This window comes from Apodemus sylvaticus, chromosome 2 (genome assembly GCF_947179515.1).
Source record: "Apodemus sylvaticus chromosome 2, mApoSyl1.1, whole genome shotgun sequence".
NCBI lineage: Eukaryota > Metazoa > Chordata > Mammalia > Rodentia > Muridae > Apodemus > Apodemus sylvaticus.
Window position 1 is genome coordinate 99,283,063 of NC_067473.1, and position 18,715 is coordinate 99,301,777.

The window sequence follows — 18,715 nt, forward strand, 5'->3', positions numbered from 1 at the left end:
TTATGTCCTCTCCAGGAACTGATAGTGTTCTTAATGCTCTTAACCATTAAGCCATATCTCTAGCCTCCTGTTACCTTCATAGTTTCTTCAGTTACTCTGGGATATATACTTGGATGTGGATTTGGAACTAAGAATTTCCAATGAAAGAGAACTCTGATGTTTGTCTTTCTGGATGTGGGTTACCTCACTCAATATGATCTTTACTAGTTACTTGAATTATCTTCTAATGTCAATTTTTATAACTGAATAATATTTTATAGTGTACATGGCAACATTTTAATTATCCATTTGTCTATTAAAGGACATTTAGGTTGTTTTCAATGAACATGACTGAGCAAGTATCTGTAGAGCATAGGGTTGATAGAATCCTTTTGGAATAGTTGGGTCATATGATAAATGTATTTTATATTTTTATTTGGTTTTCCACACTGATTTCCAGATTGATTAGAGGGGTTTGCCACCCTCCCACAAGTGGATGAGCATTCCCCTTTCCCCATATCCTCTGTAGCATTTTTTTTCGTCCCCCCCCCCCCCCGAGACAGGGTTTCTCTGTGTAGCCTTGGCTATCCTGGAACTCACTCTGTAGACCAGGCTGGCCTCAAACTCAGAAATCTGCTTGCCTCTGCTTACCAAGTGCTGGGATTAAAGGTCACCACTGCCTGCCCTCTCCAGCATTTGAGGTCAGTTTTTTCATTTATCTTTGCCACTCTGATTCAGGCAGGATGAAATCTCAAAGTTGTTTTTATTTACATTTCTCCAATTGCTAGGTATGCAAAGTTTACAGGCATTTCTTACCCATTTTTTCTCTACTTTTGAGAACCCTGGTCAGATAACAAGCCACATTTTTAGAATCAGTTATTTGTGTTTACTTGTTGTATTAAAAAACAACAACAAAAACAAAGTGTAACCTTTGTTTTGTAGTTCTTTGTTCTGGATATTAATCCTTTGTTAATCATTTACATGGCAAAGATTCTCTTCTTGTCTGTGGGTTTCTTCTTAGCCTGATTAATGATGTCTTTAGTAAACTTGATAATTTTATTTTCATGATGCTTCACTTTAATTTTAATTTTTAAATTAATTTTAAAAAATTTTAATTTTAACTTTGATTTTTTGACAACTGAATTCCTATTCATAAGTCTTTTCTATACCTATGCAGTGTAGAGTTCTGTCTTGGCTTTTTTTAATTTTAATTTTAATTTTTAATTAATTATTTGCACTCCAGATTTCATTCATCCACCCCCCATTCACCCTCCAACAGTTCCATATCCCATACCTCCATACCTCCTCTGCACCCTTGTCTCCATGAGAACATCCCTAACTTTACCCCTCACCACACCAGACCTCTAAACTCTCTGGAACTTTAAGACTCTTGAGGGTTATGTACAGCTTCTCTGAACCCAGAAATAGCAGTGCTCTGCTGTATATGTGTTGGGGGCCTCATATCAGCTTTTTGGTGGTCCAGTGTTTTTGATATCTCAGGAGTCCACAGACTGCTGATCCTCCTACAGGGTAGTCCTCCTCCTTAGCTTTTTTTTTTAGCCTTCCTCTCATTCAACCACAGGGGTTAGCAGCTCCTGTCCAATGGTTTGTTGTAAATATCTGCATCTGGTCTTTCAGGTTCTTGTTGTGTCTTCCAGAGTGTGGTCACAATAGGTTTCTTGTTGTCTTTCATCAAACCCAAAAGAAGATAACCACTCAAATATAAAATTAACATCAAAAATGACAGGAAGTAATAATCACTATTCCCTAATATCTCTTAATATCAATGGACTCAATTCGCCAATAAAAAGACATAGATTAAAAGACTGGATAAGCAAACAGGACCCTACATTTTGCTGCATACAGGAAACACACCTCAGTGTCAAAGACAAAAACTACCTTAGAGTAAAAGGCTGGAAGACAACTTTAAAGCCAATGGTCTCGGGAAACAAGCTGGAGTAGGCACTCTAATATCAGATAAAATTGACTTTCAACCTAAAGTCTTCAAAAGAGATGCAAAAGGGCACTTCTTGCTGGTCAAGGGAAAAATCCACCAAGAAGAACTTTCAATTCTGAACATCTATGTGCCAAATGCAAGGGCACCTTCATTCATAAAAGAAACTTTACTAAAGCTCAAAACACACATTGCACCTAACACAATAATTGTGGGTGACTTCAACACTCCACTCTCCTCAATGGACTGACCAGGAAAACAGAAACTAAACAGGGACACAATAAAACTAATTGAAGCTTTGGACCAATTTCACTTGACTGATATTTATAGGACATTTCACCCTAAAACAAAATAATACACTTTTTTCTCAGCTCCTCGTGGTACCTTTTCCAAAATCAACCATATAATTGGTCACAAGACTGACCTCAACAAATATAAAAAGATCGAACTAATCCCATGCCTCCTATCAGATCACTATGGAGTAAGAGTGGTCTTCAATGGCAACAAAAACAACAGAAAGCCCACATACACATGGAGGCTGAACAATAATCTACACAATGACACCTTGGCCAAAGAACAAATAAAGAAAGAAAGCAGAGACTTTTTAGAATATAATGAAAATGAAGGCACAGCATACCCAAATCTTTGGGACACAATGAAAGCAGTGCTAAGAGGAAAACTCATAGCCATGAGTGCCTCTAAAAAGAAAATGGAGAGTGCATACACTAGCAGCTTAATGACACACCTAAAAACCCTGGAACAAAAGGAGGCCAATTCAGGTAGGAAGAGTAGAAGACAGGAAATCATCAAACTCAGGGCTGAAATCAGGCAAGTGGAAACAAAGAGAATCCAGGAGCTGTTTTTTTTTTTTTTTTTTTTTTTTTTTTTTGAGAAAATCAACAAGACAGATAGACCCTTAGCCAGATTGACCAAAGGGCAGAGAGAAAGTATACAAATTAACAAAATTAGAAATGAAAAGGGGGATATAACGACAGAAACTGAGGAAATTCAAAAAATCATCAGATCCTACTAGAAAAGCCTATACTCAACAAAACTGGAGAATCTGGAGGAAATGAACAATTTCCTAGACAGATATTAAATACCAAATACCAAAATTAAATCAGGACCAAATAGATCATCTAAACAGTCCCATAACCCTTAACGAAATACAAGGGGTCATAGAAAGCCTTCCAACCAAAAAAAAAGCACAGGCCCAGATGGCTTCAGTGCAGAATTCTATCAGCCCTTCAAAGAAGATCTAACACCAATATTCTTCAAACTATTCCACAAAATAGAAACAGAAGGAACACTACCCAATTCCTTCTATGAAGCCACAATTACACTGATACCAAAACCACACAAAAATCCAACAAAGAAAGAGAACTTCAGACCAATTTCCCTTATGAACACCAATGCAAAAATACTCAATAAAATTATTGCCAACCGAATTCAAGAACACATAAAAATGATCATCCAACATGATCAAGTAGGCTTTATTCCAGGGATGCAGGGTTGGTTCAATATATGGAAATCAATTAATGCATTCTACTACATAAACAACCTCAAAGAAAAAAACCACATGTTCATTTCATTGGATGCTGAAAAAGCATTTGACAAATTCAGCATTCTTTCATGCTTAAAGTCTTGGAAAGAACAGGAATTCAAGGCCCATACCTAAACATAGTAAAAGCAATATACAGCAAACGGGTAGCCAGCATCAAACTAAATAGGGAGAATCTTGAAGCAATCCCACTAAAATCAGGCACTATACAGGGCTCCTTATATTTGCCTCCTTATATTTTCAATATTGTACTTGAGGTACTAGCTCAGGCAATTAGACAACATAAGGAGGTCAAAGGGATAAAAATTGGAAAGAAGAAGTCAAACTATCATTATTTGCAGATGATATGATAGTCTACCTAGGTGACCCAAAAAACTCCACTAGAGAACTCCTACAGCTGATAAACAACTTCAGCAAAATGGCTGGTTACAAAATCAACTCAAGCAAATAAGTAGCCTTCCTATTCTCAAAGGATAAGCAGGCTGAGAAATAAATTAGGGAACTGACACCCTTCACAATAGCCACAAACAGTATTAAGTACCTTGGGGTGAATCTCACCAAACATATGAAAGATCTGTATGACAAGAAATTCAGGACTCTGAAGAAGGAAATGGAAGAAGACCTCAAAAAATGGAAAAACCTCCCATGCCCATGGAGCGGCAGGATTAATATAGTTAAAATGGCCATTTTGCCAAAAGCAATATACAGATTCAACGCAATACCCATCAAAATCCTAACTCAATTCTTCATAGAGTTAGAAAGAGCAATTCTCAAATTCATCTGGAATAACGAAAAACCCCGGATAGCTAAAATTATTCTCAACAACAAAAGAAATTCTGGGGGAATCAGTATCCCTGACCTCAAGCAATAGTACAGAGCAATAGTGTTAAAAACTGCATGGAATTGGTACAGTGACAGGCAGGCGGATCAATGGAACAGGATTGAAGATCCAGAAATGAACCCACACACCTAAGGCCACTTGATCCTCAACAAAGGGGCTGAAAACATCCAATGGAAAAAATATAGCCTTTTCAACATATGGTGCTGGTTCAACTGGAGGTCAGCAGGCAGAAGAATGCGAATTGATCCATCCTTGTCTCCTTGTACTAAGCTCAACTCCAAATGGATCAAGGACCTCCACATAAAGCCAGACACTCTGAAGCTAATAGAAAAGAAACTGGGGAAGACCCTAGAGGACATCGGTACAGGGGGAAAGTTCCTGAACAGAACACCAATAGCTTATGCTCTAAGATCAAGAATTGACAAATGGGACCTCATAAAATTACAAAGTTTCTGTTTAGCAAAGGATACCATCAAAAGGACAAATTGGCACCCAAGAAATCGGGAAAAGATCTTCACCAACCCTACATCAGATAGAATGCTAATATCCAATATATACAAAGAACTCAAGAAGTTAGACCCCAGAAAGCCAAATAACCCTATTAAAAATGGGGTACAGAGTTACACAAAGAATTTTCACCTGAAGAACTTCGGATGGCGGAGAAACAACTTAAAAAATGCTCAACTTCCTTAGTCATCGGGGAAATGCAAATCAAAACAGCCCTGAGATTTAACCTTACACCAGTCAGAATGGCTAAAATTAAAAACTCAGGAGACAGCAGGTGTTGGCGAGGATGTGGAGAAAGAGGAAAACTTCTCCACTGCTGATGGGGTTGCAAATTGGTACAACCACTCTGGAAATCAGTCTGGCAGTTCCTCAGAAAACTGGGCACCTCACTTCCTAAAGATCCCACTATACCACTCCTGGGCATATACTCAGAGGATTCCCCAGCATGTAATAAGGATATATGCTCCACTGTGTTCATAGCAGCCCTATTTATAATGGCTAGAAGCTGGAAGGAACCCAGGTATCCCTCAACAGAAGAATGGATGCAAAAAATATGGTATATTTACACAATGGAATACTATTCAGCCATTAGAAACAATGAACTCATGAAATACTTAGGCAAATGGATGGACCTGGAGAACATCATACTAAGTGAGGTAACCCAGTCTCAAAAGATCAATCATGGTATGGACTCACTAATAAGTGGATATTAGCCTGGAAAATGGGAATACCCAAAACATAATCTACACATCAAATTAGGTACAGGAAGAATGCAGTGGTGGCCCCTGGTTCTGGAAAGACTCAGTGTAGCAGTATAAGGCAAAACGAGAACAGGGAAGTGGGGAGTGGTGGGTGGGAGAATAGGGGGAGGGAAGGGGGCTGATGTGACTTTCGGAGAGTGGGGGACCAGAAATGGGGAAATCAGTTGAAATGTAAATAAAAAAAATTTATCAAATGAATAAAAAAATTCAAATTAAAAAAAAAGAATAGTCCTCACATCACATAAAGAGAGAGAGAGAGAGAGAGAGAGAGAGAGAGAGAGAGAGAGAGAGAGAGAGAGAGAGAGATTGAGAAGAGGTTCACAGTATATTTGCACAATGCTGCTCCCAGAAGCCACAGGATACCAATGGACATCTCAGTGTCAGGCATAGGCTCCTACCCTATAAGTTACTTGTCAGGAAAGCTCTCAAAGCAGCCAAAATAACACAGGCTATTGTCATCACTCTTGGCTGCCCACCATAGTGGGCATTAGATACTACTACTGAAGATACATGGATTTTGAATACAGAACATAGAGAATTCAATCTAAAATTGGATTAGAAACTTCCTTCCTGCTGGATAGTTTTCATCGTGCTGAAAGACCCAATCCATGCTGCTAAAGAAGAAAAAATATCAATTGTCTATCCAGTGCTGAACACAATTGACTTGCAGGCAAAATGTGCCCACTGGTACAATAGTGGCATGCCAGACAGCCACTTTCTGATGGAAGATGGGATTTCATCCTAAGTACTGCAAGGATGGCCAAAAGCCCATGGGTAGGGAAGTCATAGACTCTAGGGGGAAAATTAGTCTAGATGTTTTTACTAAATGATCATGTTGTCAAACTGCCTTCTAGATATTTCTATTTATACACATCAATCAGTGCTGTTCTTAACCTTAGTCAGAGAAGCTTCTTTTCACAGACAGTAGTAGGCCTTCATCAAAGCTGCAAGCAAGAGTGGGATTCAGATCTATTTGGATTGTCTTAAATTCTCACCTGTCCCATACAGAACACCTTGCCCAGACTTCCATTACTATTGAACATGGCCTGAAGTGACAGATCATGACTATATTCAAATCTAACTTGTTTCTATTTGTATTTTTTAGAAAAGAATTCAATTTGGTTGTGTGAATATGGAAAGATTTAGGCAAATAACTATAGTAACAAAAGTGTTGGAGCTTCAGTCCACTATCACTCCTGCAAAGGATGTGAGCACGGTCTCAGGCCATGAGCTCAGTGGGAACACTACCTTGCTATAGACCTCTGAGTCTCCTAATAGCATGTGGTGCATCGCTTTCCATATGAGTTTTCTGCATAACAAATGACCATTGGGAAGCTCATTCAGCCTCATGCGTGCACCATTCAAGACTAGGAATGAGCAGACCCTTGTCTGCTTCTGCACTCAATTCCATTGTCCTCCTTTGTAAAGCCCAGCCCATACTTTCCCCATGCTCAGTGTACTTCAGGACTTCTGTGCATTTCAAAGAGCTCCTCTCTGAGCTGTTTGCGGCCAAATTTCTTGTCTCAGGGCTGGGATCATGTACCAACTTTGCAGTGGTCATCCTTGCTTGCACATCTATATTGCATTCAACATGGGAGCAACCCTGTTCCGTAGTACATCTGTTCTGTCATCTTGTCGATCTTTCTGTCAGAGGGCACTGAGTCTCCTTTCATGATGAGAGGGCCCTTCTGCTGGATTGAAACAAAGTAACAATGTTAATGAATAGAAAGTTAAGGTATAAGTTAATAAAAAAAAAGAACAAAGTCAGTATAAAAAAATATAAATGAACAGAACTGCATGCAAAAATAGATGAAGATGTGGAGCTTAGAGTGGGGCAGAAAATTTGGTCATCCATTTAACCAAAGCTATGTGTCTAGAGGGCAGCAAACTCAAGACCCTCCTGTCTTAGCTTCTTACATGTTTGAATTATTAGAATTCATCACCTTGCCTGGCAGAAGTGTAGTTCTTGAACACAAAAATCAAAAAAGTGAGCATACCTCAAAAAGGAAGGCAAAATTAAAGAATAACTTGCTAATTTCAGGTCATGCATATTTGTTTTGCCCTATTATCTCATCTTTGAACTGTACCTCGTTCAGTGAACAGTGAATGTATATAACAAAACGAAAGGATCCACCTCTCTATGGCAGTGACCTGGAAAAAGAAACAGTGAAGATAAGCTGAGGAGGAGGGAATTTTCCATCTTTCCTTCATCTTCGTTTTTTCCTCACTTTATTCTTTCCTTCTCATACTTTCTTCTTTCGTCTTCCTCCTTTTTCTGGTTCTTCTCTTTTTCTTCTTCCTTCCTGCCTCCCTCTCCCTTCCTTCTTCCTAGTCTCCACATTCCAATGCTACTTACTGTTCCTTATTGTCATGTCTTTTTATAACTTTATTTTTCTTATTTAATTAAAATACTACTGTCACATCGCACCTCAAAATCTTGCTAGGAAATCCATCCTTCTGACTAGTTAAACCTAGAAAGGAGGGCAGAAGAAAGATTATGTGAAAAAATATTTACTTCTCTATCTAACTATATAAAAATATAATCATCAATCTGTCAATCTTAGGATTTCTCTGGGGAAGAATCAATAGTTTTGATAATTAGCTTTTTATCACCATGAAAAAATACAAAATATCTGTTTTTTAATAATAGTGGATGGTTTTAAGAACTACACAAAAGATGTATCTGGGCATATCTTCACTACATGCTTCTTTTCTTTATTTTTGAACTCCTGCATATCCTGTAGTATTAATTCTGTTCAATAAAATAAACTTCATCTTTCTGGTTTTCCTTAAAGACAATGGGCTGACAGGATGGCTCTGTGAGCAAAGTACTTGTCACAAGGTATGAGGACCTGGCTCACACCCCAGATACCTACAAAAAGCCAGATACAGCAGCACCATTGACTGTGTTTGGAGTGATGCTGTGGCAAGATGAAAGACAGCAACAAGAGAATCCCACATGTGGAAAAAGAGGAACACTCCTCCACTGCTGGTGGGGTTGCAAATTGGTACAACCACTCTGGAAATCAGTCTGGTGGTTCCTCAGAACACTGGGCACCTCACATCCAGAAGATCCTGCTATACCACTCCTAGGCATATACCCAGAGGATTCCCCAGCATAAATTAAGGATACATGCTCCACTATAGCAGCCCTATTTATAATAGCCAGAAGCTGGAAAGAACCCAGGTATCCCTCGACAGAAAAGTGGATGCAAAAAGTATGGTATATATACACAATGGAGTACTATTCAGCCATTAGAAACAATGAATTCATGAAATTCTTAGGCAAATGGATGGAGCTGGAGAACATCATACTAAGTGAGGTAACCCAGTCTCAAAAGAGCAATGCACTCACTAATAAATGGATATTAACTTAGAAAACTGGAATACACAAAACATAATCCACACATCAAATGAGGTCAGCATGCAGAAGAATGTGAATTGATCCATTCTTATCTCCATGTACTAAACTTCACTCCAAGTGGATCAAGTCCTCCATGTAAAACCAGACACACTGAAACTAATAGAAAAGAAACTGGGAAAGACACTTGAGGACATGGGCATGGGGGAAAAGTTCTTGAACAGATCACCAAAAGCTTATGCTCTAAGATCAAGAATGGACAAATGGGACCTCATAAAACTACAAAGTTTCTGTAAGGCAAAGGACACTGTTAAAAGGACAAAACAGCAACCATCAAATTGGGAAAGGATATTCACCAACCCTACATCTGATAGAGGGGCTAATATCCAATATATACAAAGAATTCAAGAAGTTAGACCCCAGGGAACCAAATAACCCTATTAAAAATGGGGTACAGATCTAAACAATTTTCACCTGAAGAAATTCGGATGGCCAAGAGGCACCTTAAGAAGTGCTCAACATCATTAGTCATTAGGGAAATGCAGATCAAAACAACCCTGAGATTTCACCTTACACCAGTCAGAATGGCTAAGGTCAAAAACTCAGGAGACAGCAGGTGTTGGCGAGGATGTGGAGAAAGAGGAACACTCCTCCATTGCTGGTGGGGCTGTAAGAGGTTACAACCAATTGGAAATCAGTCTGGAGGTTCCTTAGAAAACTGGACATGACACTTCCGGAGGACCCTGCTATACCTCTCCTGGGCATATACCCAAAGGATTCCCCGGCATGCAATAAAGACACATGCTCTATTATGTTCATAGCAGCCTTATTTATAATAGCCAGAAGCTGGAACGAACCCAGATGCCCCTCAAAGGAGGAATGGATACAGAAAATGTAGTATATTTACACGATAGAATACTACTCAGTAATTAGAAACAATAAATTCACAAATTTTTTTAGGCAAATTGTTTGATCTGGAAAATATCATCCTAAGTGATGTAACCCAATCACAAAAGAATACACATGGAATGCAATCTCTGATAAGTGGATATTAATTAGCCCAGAAACCCTGAATACCCAAGGCACAAATCGCATAACAAATGACTCCCATGAAGAAGTATAGAGAGGGTCCTGATCCTGGAAATGATTGATCTAGCATTGGAGGGGAATATAAGGACAGAGAAAAAGGAGGGAGGTGATTGGAGAATGGATGGAGAGAAGAAGGTTTATGGGACATATGGGGAGCGGGTTCCGGGAAAGGGGAAATCATTTGGAATGTAAACAAAGAATATAGAAAATAAAAATATTAAAAAAAAAAAAGAAGAAGAAGAAGAACAGAGGAGTAGCCGCTTGTTCTGGAAAGACTCAGTGAAGCAGTATAGGGCAAAACCAGAACAGGGAAATGGGAAGGAGTGGGTGGGAGAACAGGAGGAGAGAAGGGGGCTTAAGGGACTTTCGGGGAGACGGGGAGCCAGAAAAGGAGAAATCATTTGAAATGTAAATAAAAAATATATCCAATTTTAAAACAGAATAAAATGCTAAAGTGTTAAAAAGAGAGAGAGAGAATCCCACAAGAGCCTGGGCTAAAATGCATTTCAGGAATAGGGGTGAACAACAGACCCTGCCTCAGATCTACACCCAAACTTGTCTTCTGATCTCCAACCACATGCCCCACAGGGCATGAAAAGAACTTACCCTTAAATCATAAACAAGAACAAATATACAAACATATGAAGACACATCATACACATGGATCTAAAACATGGATCTAAAAAAAATAAGGTACTATGACAAGAATTTTGATACTTTTTTCATTGAATCATTTTTCTATATTCCCTTTCAGATAATGCTTTCATTGGGTGTGTACAATTTTGAGGGATCAAGTTGTTCTTGAAATAACTTACATTCTCTACATAGTGCATCCACAATTCACTCTCCCACCTAACACCTCAAAAAGAGTAGAGGGTAAGTATTTAATAGAGTGGAAAACAAGAGAAAGCTGGGTGGTGGCGGTGCACACCTTTAATTACAGAACTCGAGAGGCAAAGATGGGAGGATCTGGTCTACAGAGTGTGCTTCAGGACAACCAAGAATAGAAAGAGAAAACCTGTCTCAAAAAATGTATTTAGAATGATTTCTTTAAGACACATGTGATGCTCTAGTAAATTTCCTGCTCACACCAACTCCCTGTGGGTGAAACAGGAGCAGGTGCCCTGTGAGCGGCAGCACACACTCTGCTGAGCTGATTTGCATATGGAGTCATTATCCAACAGCCCAGGCTCCTTTAAGGGCAGCTGCCAGGAGCCTAAGAAGCATCCTCTCTTCCAGCTCTCAGAGATGGAGACAGACACACTCCTGCTATGGGTGCTGCTGCTCTGGGTTCCAGGTGAGGATGCAGAGGAGTGTTGGGAGCCACCTCTGTGGCCACATGACTTTCCATGCCTGAGGGTTCTTGGTCATTGTAATTACTGCATTTGTAATGTCTGTGTGTTTATCATTCCAGGCTCCAATGGTGACATTGTGCTGACCCAGTCTCCAGCTTCTTTGACTGTGTCTCTAGGGCAGAGGGCCACCATTTCCTGCAGGGCCAGCAAAAGTGTCAGTACATCTATAAATAGTTATATGCACTGGTACCAACAGAAACCAGGACAGCCACCCAAACTCCTCATCTATCTTGCATCCAACCTAGAATCTGGGGTCCCTGACAGGTTCAGTGGCAGTGGGTCTGGGACAGACTTCACCCTCACCATCAATCCTGTGGAGGCTGATGATGCTGCAACCTATTACTGTCAGCAAAGTAGGGAGTATCCTCCCACAGTGCTCCACGGCTGAACAAAAACCTCCTGCATTGCTGCTCAATGAGGCTCAGTCTCTCAGTTCTCCCTTGTTCTCTGACATCTCAACACAGAGCTCAAGGTTTATGTAGAAAAATATCTCAAATAATGTAACAAGTTTTATAAACAGATATGTATATGTATCCCATTCTTAGTGCTTTGTAATTTCATTATTTCCCAATGAAATGTATGATTGTTTTAATTATAATTTATCATTTAAATTTTTTAACACATATTTATTTCTGGATTATTTTTCCTTCTCCGCTCACTCACTGACCACATCTCTGCTTATTCCCTCACCCAGAATCCTCCTTTGACTTTCCAGTCACTGAGTTTACTGTCTCTATAATTCTGGAAATAGGAAAAATAATAAAAATTATGTCACTATAAAACAGTGTTGCATATACAGCAGAGGACTTCCAGGTCAGTATTCAATCAGAGATAGTGCACCTAACCCTCAAGAGACTGGAGTCTTAGGGAGCTCAGATATCAGGTGGAGTGGAGTCATAGGGGATGGAGACATCTTCATGGAGACAGGATGTGGGGAGGAGGATTGGGATGTGGAACAGACAAAGGGTGCAGGGGCTTTTTAGAGGAATAAAATCAGGAGTGTGCAAAAATAAATAAATAAGTAATTTAAAAAAATACTGTTAACTATGACACTTATAGGTATGTGTGTGTGCATGTGTGTGTGTGAGTGTGTGTGTGTGTGTGTGTGTGTGTGCGCACGCACGCACGCGCGCACATGCCCATGGGTGTGAAAGAACAACCTGCAGAAGTTAGTTCTTTCTTTCCACCAGGTCCACATAGGTAATCAAACTCAGCTCATCAGTCTTCTGTGAGCATGCTTCCTGGTACTGGGTGAGCAACCATGCCAGCCTGAGGTACTATTTCCTTACTTGTTTGTTTTTCTACATTCTTTGCTTACATTCCAAATGATTTCCCCTTTCCTGGTTTTCCTGTCCATATAAGTCCCATAAGCCCTCTTCCCTAGGCCCATTCCCCAATCAAACACCTCCTACTTCTCTGTCCTGGCAATCCCCTACATTGTTGCACTGAGTCTTTCCAGGACCAGGAACCTCTCCTTCCATCTTCTTGAGAATCATTGGATATGATAATTGTGTCTTGAGTATTCAGGACTTCTGAACTAATATCCACTTAATCAGTGACAGCATTCCATGACTGTTCTTTTGTGATTCGGTTACCCATCTTAGGATGATATTTTCCAGTTCCTACCATTTGCCTAAGAATTTCATGAATTCATTTTTTTAAATTGCTGAGTAGTATTCCATTGTGTAAATATACCACATTTTCTGTTTCCATTCCTCCACTGAGGGACATCTGGGTTCTTTCTAGCTTCTGGCTATTATAAATAAGGCTGCTATGGACATAGTGGAGCATGTGTCCTTACTGGATGCCGGGGAATGCTCAGGGTATATACCCAGGAGAGGTATGACAGGGTCCTCCGGAAGTGTTATGACGTTTTCTGAGGAACCACCAGACTGATTTCCAGAGTGGTTGTACCAACTTGCAATCCCACCAGCAGTGGAGTGGTGTTGCTCTTTCTCCACATCCTCTCTACACATGCTGTCTCCTGAGTTTTTAATCCTAGCCATTCTGACTGGTGTGAGGTGAAATCTCAGGGTTGTTTTGATTTGCATTTCCCTAATGACTAATGATGTTGAACATTTCTTAAGGTGCTTCTCTGCCATCTGAATATCTTCAGGTGAAAATTCTTTGTTTAGCTCTGTACCCCATTTTTAATAGTGTTATTTGGCTCTCTGGAGTCTAACTTCTTGAGTTCTTTGTATATATTGGATATTAGCCCTCTGTCAGATGTAGGGTTGGTGAAGATCTTTTCCCAATTTGTTGGTTGCTGCTTTGTCCAATTGACAGTGTCCTCTGCTTTACAGAAACTTTGTAATTTTATGAGGTCCCATTGGTCAATTCTTGATCTTAGAGCATTAGCTATTGGTGTTCTGTTCAGGAACTTTTCCCCTGTGCCCATGTCCTCAAGGGTCTTCCCCAGTTTCTTTTCTATTAGTTTCAGTGTGTCTGGTTTTATGTGGAGGTCCTTGATCCACTTGGAATTGAGCTTTGTACAAGGAAATAAGAATGGATCGATTTGCATTCTTCTGCAGATTTGCATTCTTCTGCATGCTGACCTCCAATTGAACCAGCACCATTTTTTGAAAAGGCTATCTTTTTTCTACTGGAGGGTTGTAGCTTCTTTGTCAAAGATCAAGTGACTATAGGTGTGTGGGTTTATTTCTGAGTCTTCAATTCTATTCCATTAATCTACTTGCCTGTCACTGAACCAATACCATGCAGGTTTTTTTTTTTTCTGGAAAAGGCAAATTTTACTCTTCAAGAAATGTGTGTGCTTAGAAGAGTAAAAATAACTAGACAGGAAGTACATTTGGTTTCTATTCTAACTCAAGTGGAGGCTATGTCTTTTCCCCATTGGCTGAGGTCCAACCTCCTAAGCTTTTTTTTATATTTGATATATTCTTTATTTACATTTCAAATGATTTCCCTTTCCTGGATCCCCCTCCCTGAAAGTCCCATAAGCCCTCTTCCCTTCCCTTATTCCCCAATCCACCCCTTCCCACTTCCTTTTTCTGGTATTCCCCTATAATGCTGTACTGAGCATTTCGAGAACCAGGGGCCACTCCTTCCTTCTTCTTGGGCATCATTTGATATGTGGATTGTGTCGTGGGTATTCTAAGCTTCTAGGCTAATATCTGCTTATCAGTTACTGCATACCATGAGTGTTCTTTTGAGACTAGTTTAACTCACTTAGGATTATGTTGTCCAACTCCATCCATTTGTCTATGAATTTCATGAATTCGTTGTTTCTAATGGCTTAATAGTACTCCATTGTGTATATATACCACATTTTTTGTATCCATTCCTCCATTACATCTGGGTTCTTTCCAGCTTCAGGCTACTATAAATAGGGCTGCTATGAACATAGTGGAGCATGTATCCTTATTACATGCTGGGGAATCCTCTGGGTATATGCCTAGGAGTGGTATAGCAGAGTCCTTCAGAAGTGTCATGCCCAGTTTTCTGAGGAACCACCGGACTGATTTCCAAAGTGGTTGTACCATCTTGCAATCCCATCAGCAGTGGAGGAGTGTTCCTCTTTCTCCACATCCTCGCCAACACCTGCTGTCTCCTGAGTTTTTAATCTTAGCCATTCTGACTGGTATGAGGTGAAATCTCAGGGTTGTTTTGATTTGCATTTCCCTAATGACTAATGATGTTGAACATTTCTTAAGGTGCTTCTCAGACATCTGAAGTTCTTCAAGTGGAAGTTCTTTGTTTAGCTCTGTACCCCATTTTTAATAGAGTTATTTGGTTTTCTGGGGTCTAACTTTTTGAGATCTTTGTATATATCAGATACTAGCCCTCTGTTGGATGTAGGGTTGGTGAAGATCTTTTCCTAATTTGTTGGTTGCCATTTTCTCCACTTGACAGTGTACTTTCCTTTGCCTTACAGAAACTTTGTAATTTTATGAGGTCCCATTGGTCAATTCTTGATCTTAGAGCATAAGCTATTGGTGTTCTGCTCAGGAACTTTCTCCCTGTGCCCAACTCAAGGGTCTTCCCCAATATCTTTTCTATTAGCTTCAGTGTGACTGGCTTTATGTGGAGGTCCTTGATCCACTTGGAGTAGAGCTTAGTACAACGAGATAAGAATGGATCAATGCGAATTCTTCTTCAGGCTGACCTCCAATTGAACCAGCACCGTTTGTTGAAAAGGCTATCTTTATTCCACTGAATGATTTAAGCTCCTTTGTTGAACATTAAGTGACCATAGGTGTGTGGGTTCATTTCTGGGTCTTCAATCCTATTCCATTGATCCAACTGCCTGTCACTGTACCAATACCATGCAGTTTTTAACACTGTTGCTCTGTAGAACTGCCTGAGGTCCGAGATACTGATTCTCCCAGACATTCTTTTACTGTTGAGAATAGTTTTAGATATCCTGGGTTTTTTGTAGCTCCAACTGAATTTGAGAATTGCTCTAACTCTATAAATAACTGAGTTGAGATTTTGATGGGGATTGCTTGAATCTGTATATTGCTATGATAAGATGGCCATTTTAATATATCAATCCTGCCAATCCATGAGCATGGAAGATTTTTTCCATTTTCTGAGGTTCTTCAATCTTCTTCTTCAGAGACCTGAAGTTGTTTTCATACAGATTTTTTGCTAGTTTGAATAGAGTCACAGCAAGATACTTTATATTATTTGTGGCTCTTGTGAAAGGTGTCATTTCCCCAACTGCTTTCTCACCCTGCTTATCCTTTGAGTATAGGAAGGCTACTGATTTGCTTGAGTTGATTTTATAACCAAACACTTTGCTGAAATTGTTTATCAGCTATAGGAGTTCTCTGGTGGAGTTTTTTGGGTCACTTAAGTATACTATCATATCATCTGCGAATAGTGATACTTTGACTTCTTCCTTTCCAATTTTTATCCCTTTGACCTCCTTATGCTGTCTAATTGCTCTAGCTAGAACTTCAAGTACTATATTGTAAAGATATGGAGAGAAAGAGGGCAGTCTTCTCTAGTCCCTGATTTTAGTGGGATTACTTCATGTTTCTCTCCATTTAATTTGATGTTGGCTACTGTTTTGCAATATATTGCTTTTACTATGTTTAGGTATGGGCCTTGAATTCCTGTTCATTCCAAGACTTTTAGCATAAAATGATGCTGAATTTTGTCAAATGCTTTTTCAGTATCTAATGAAATGACTATGTGGGTTTTTTTTTAGCTTATTTATGTTAATAGTTTCCTTTAAGCTTCTGTACAGTAAAAGACACTGTGAATAGGACAAAATGGGAACCAAAAGATTGGGAAAAGATCTTTGCCAATCCTACACCCCATAGAGAGCTAACATCCAATATTTACAAATAATCAAGAAATTAGACTAGGGAGAACCTATTAAAAAGAGGGTACAGAGCTAAGGAAAGAATTATCAACTGAGGAATACTGGATGGCTGAAAGATACCTAAGTAAATTTTCAACATAATCATCAGGAAAATACAAATCCAAACAACACTGAGATTCCACCTCATACCAGTTAGGATAGCTAAGATCAAAAACTCAGGGTACAGCAAATTCTAGAAAGGATGTGGAGAAAGAGGAACACTCCTCCATTGCTCGTGGCATTGCAAGTGGGTAAAACCAGTCTGGAAAACAGTTTGGTGGTTCCTCAGAAAAGTGGACATAATGCTACTGGAGGACCCTACTATAACACTCATGGGCATATACCCAGAAGATTCTCCAGCATGTAATAAGGACACATGCTCCATTATGTTCATAGAAGCCCTATTTATAATAGCCAGAAACTGGAAAGAAATCAGATGTCCCCCCACAGAGGAATGGATGCTGAAAATGTTAGCTATATTTACACAATAGACTGAGCATAAGGTCCCCAATAGAGCAGCTAGAAAAAGAATGCAAGAAGCTAAAGAGGTTTGCAGTCCCATAGGAGGAATAATATATAACAACCAGTACACCCAGAGTTCCCAGGGACTAAACCACCAATCAAAGAGGAGGGACCCAAGGCTCTAGCTACATATGTAGCAGAAGATGGTCATTTCAGACATCAATGAGAGGTGAAGCTATTGGTCCTGTTAAGGCTTGATGCCCCAGAATAGGGGAATGCCAGTTAGGAAAGTGGGTGGGGAGGCACGGGGTGATCAGGGGGAGGCAGGAAGTGATTGGGGGTTTTGGAGGAGTAACGAGGAAAGGGGATACCATTTGAAATGTAAATAAAGCAAATATCTAATAAAAATCATTTAAAATTTACAAAAAAATAAAATTAATAAAGAAAGAAATATGGGAGAGCTGCCTGTCCTTACTGCTGGGGCAGACAGTTGCAGGGTCTGCCACAGTGAAGACACAATCTCCTTATACATCCTAGAGAACCTGCTGCGCTCAGAGTAGTTGGTAAGAATCCCCTCCCACTTCTGGAGTCCCAGAGCTATTGCTGGGGGCCCTGAAATACTCGATACCGAGCAACCACCAAACACCTCTACCCTCCTGAATACCACCCCCTTCCATTCCTTCTGCCCCTTCCACCGCCTGTCCTTTCAGCTGGGGCAGACTCTTACCAAGTCTGCCACAGTGAAGGCACCTCTCCTGATACATCCTAGAGAGCCCACTGCACTCAGAGTAGTTGGTAAGAAGCCCCTCCCACCTCTGGAGTCCCAGAGCTGCTGCTGGGGTCTGGTGGGACTTGCTACCCAGCAACCACCAAAATGCCCACACTCCTGAATACCACTCCTGAATACCATTCCATTCATTCCACCCCTTCTGCCTCCTATCCTCCCTGCTGTGGCAGATTCTTGCAGGGTCTGCCACAGTGAAGACACCATCTCCTGGTGTACTTCTTCCACTGCACTCAGGGCATTTGGTCCCTCCAAATCAGTGAGGAGAGGCTTGGGGCACAGAGTGCCATATCCCGGTGGAACAGGGAGATAGCTGACTTAAAGTAAGAACTATGAGATTTGGGGATATTTAAAAGTGTATGGCTCTTAGCATGGATAGTATATGTTGCATAATAAAGAAATATTTTTATTCTGGGTATAAATGAGAAATATCACCTAACTTGCCACATTATAACTGTTCAATGTACTAATTTTGAATAAAAAAAAAATCAACTAGAAGTGAGCATTCCTCAAAAAAGGAAGGTAAAATGTGAAGAATAACTTTAATTTCATACAATGTATATTTGCTTTGCCTTGTTTATCATCTTTGAACTGTAACTGGTTCACTACAGTGAACGTGCATAATAAAACAAAAGGAAGCAGTGCAGTGATGGTGGTAAGCAGGCTTCTTGTCAAGTTGTTGTGTTTCTCAAAGTGCTGAAGGGTCAAGGTGGAGGACCTGGGCTCTGA

At 40.0% G+C, this 18,715-nt stretch overlaps 2 gene segments (V, D, J or C); one reads left to right on the forward strand and one right to left on the reverse strand.

Moving 5' to 3' along the window:
* LOC127678018 (immunoglobulin kappa variable 4-1-like) overlaps nt 1–18,715 on the reverse strand; it is a 479,901-nt gene that overhangs the window by 235,845 nt on the left and 225,341 nt on the right.
* On the forward strand, nt 11,203–11,811 carry LOC127677152 (Ig kappa chain V-III region PC 7175-like). The segment is given in 2 exon segments: nt 11,203–11,350; nt 11,468–11,811. Coding segments are annotated over 2 exon segments (462 nt in total).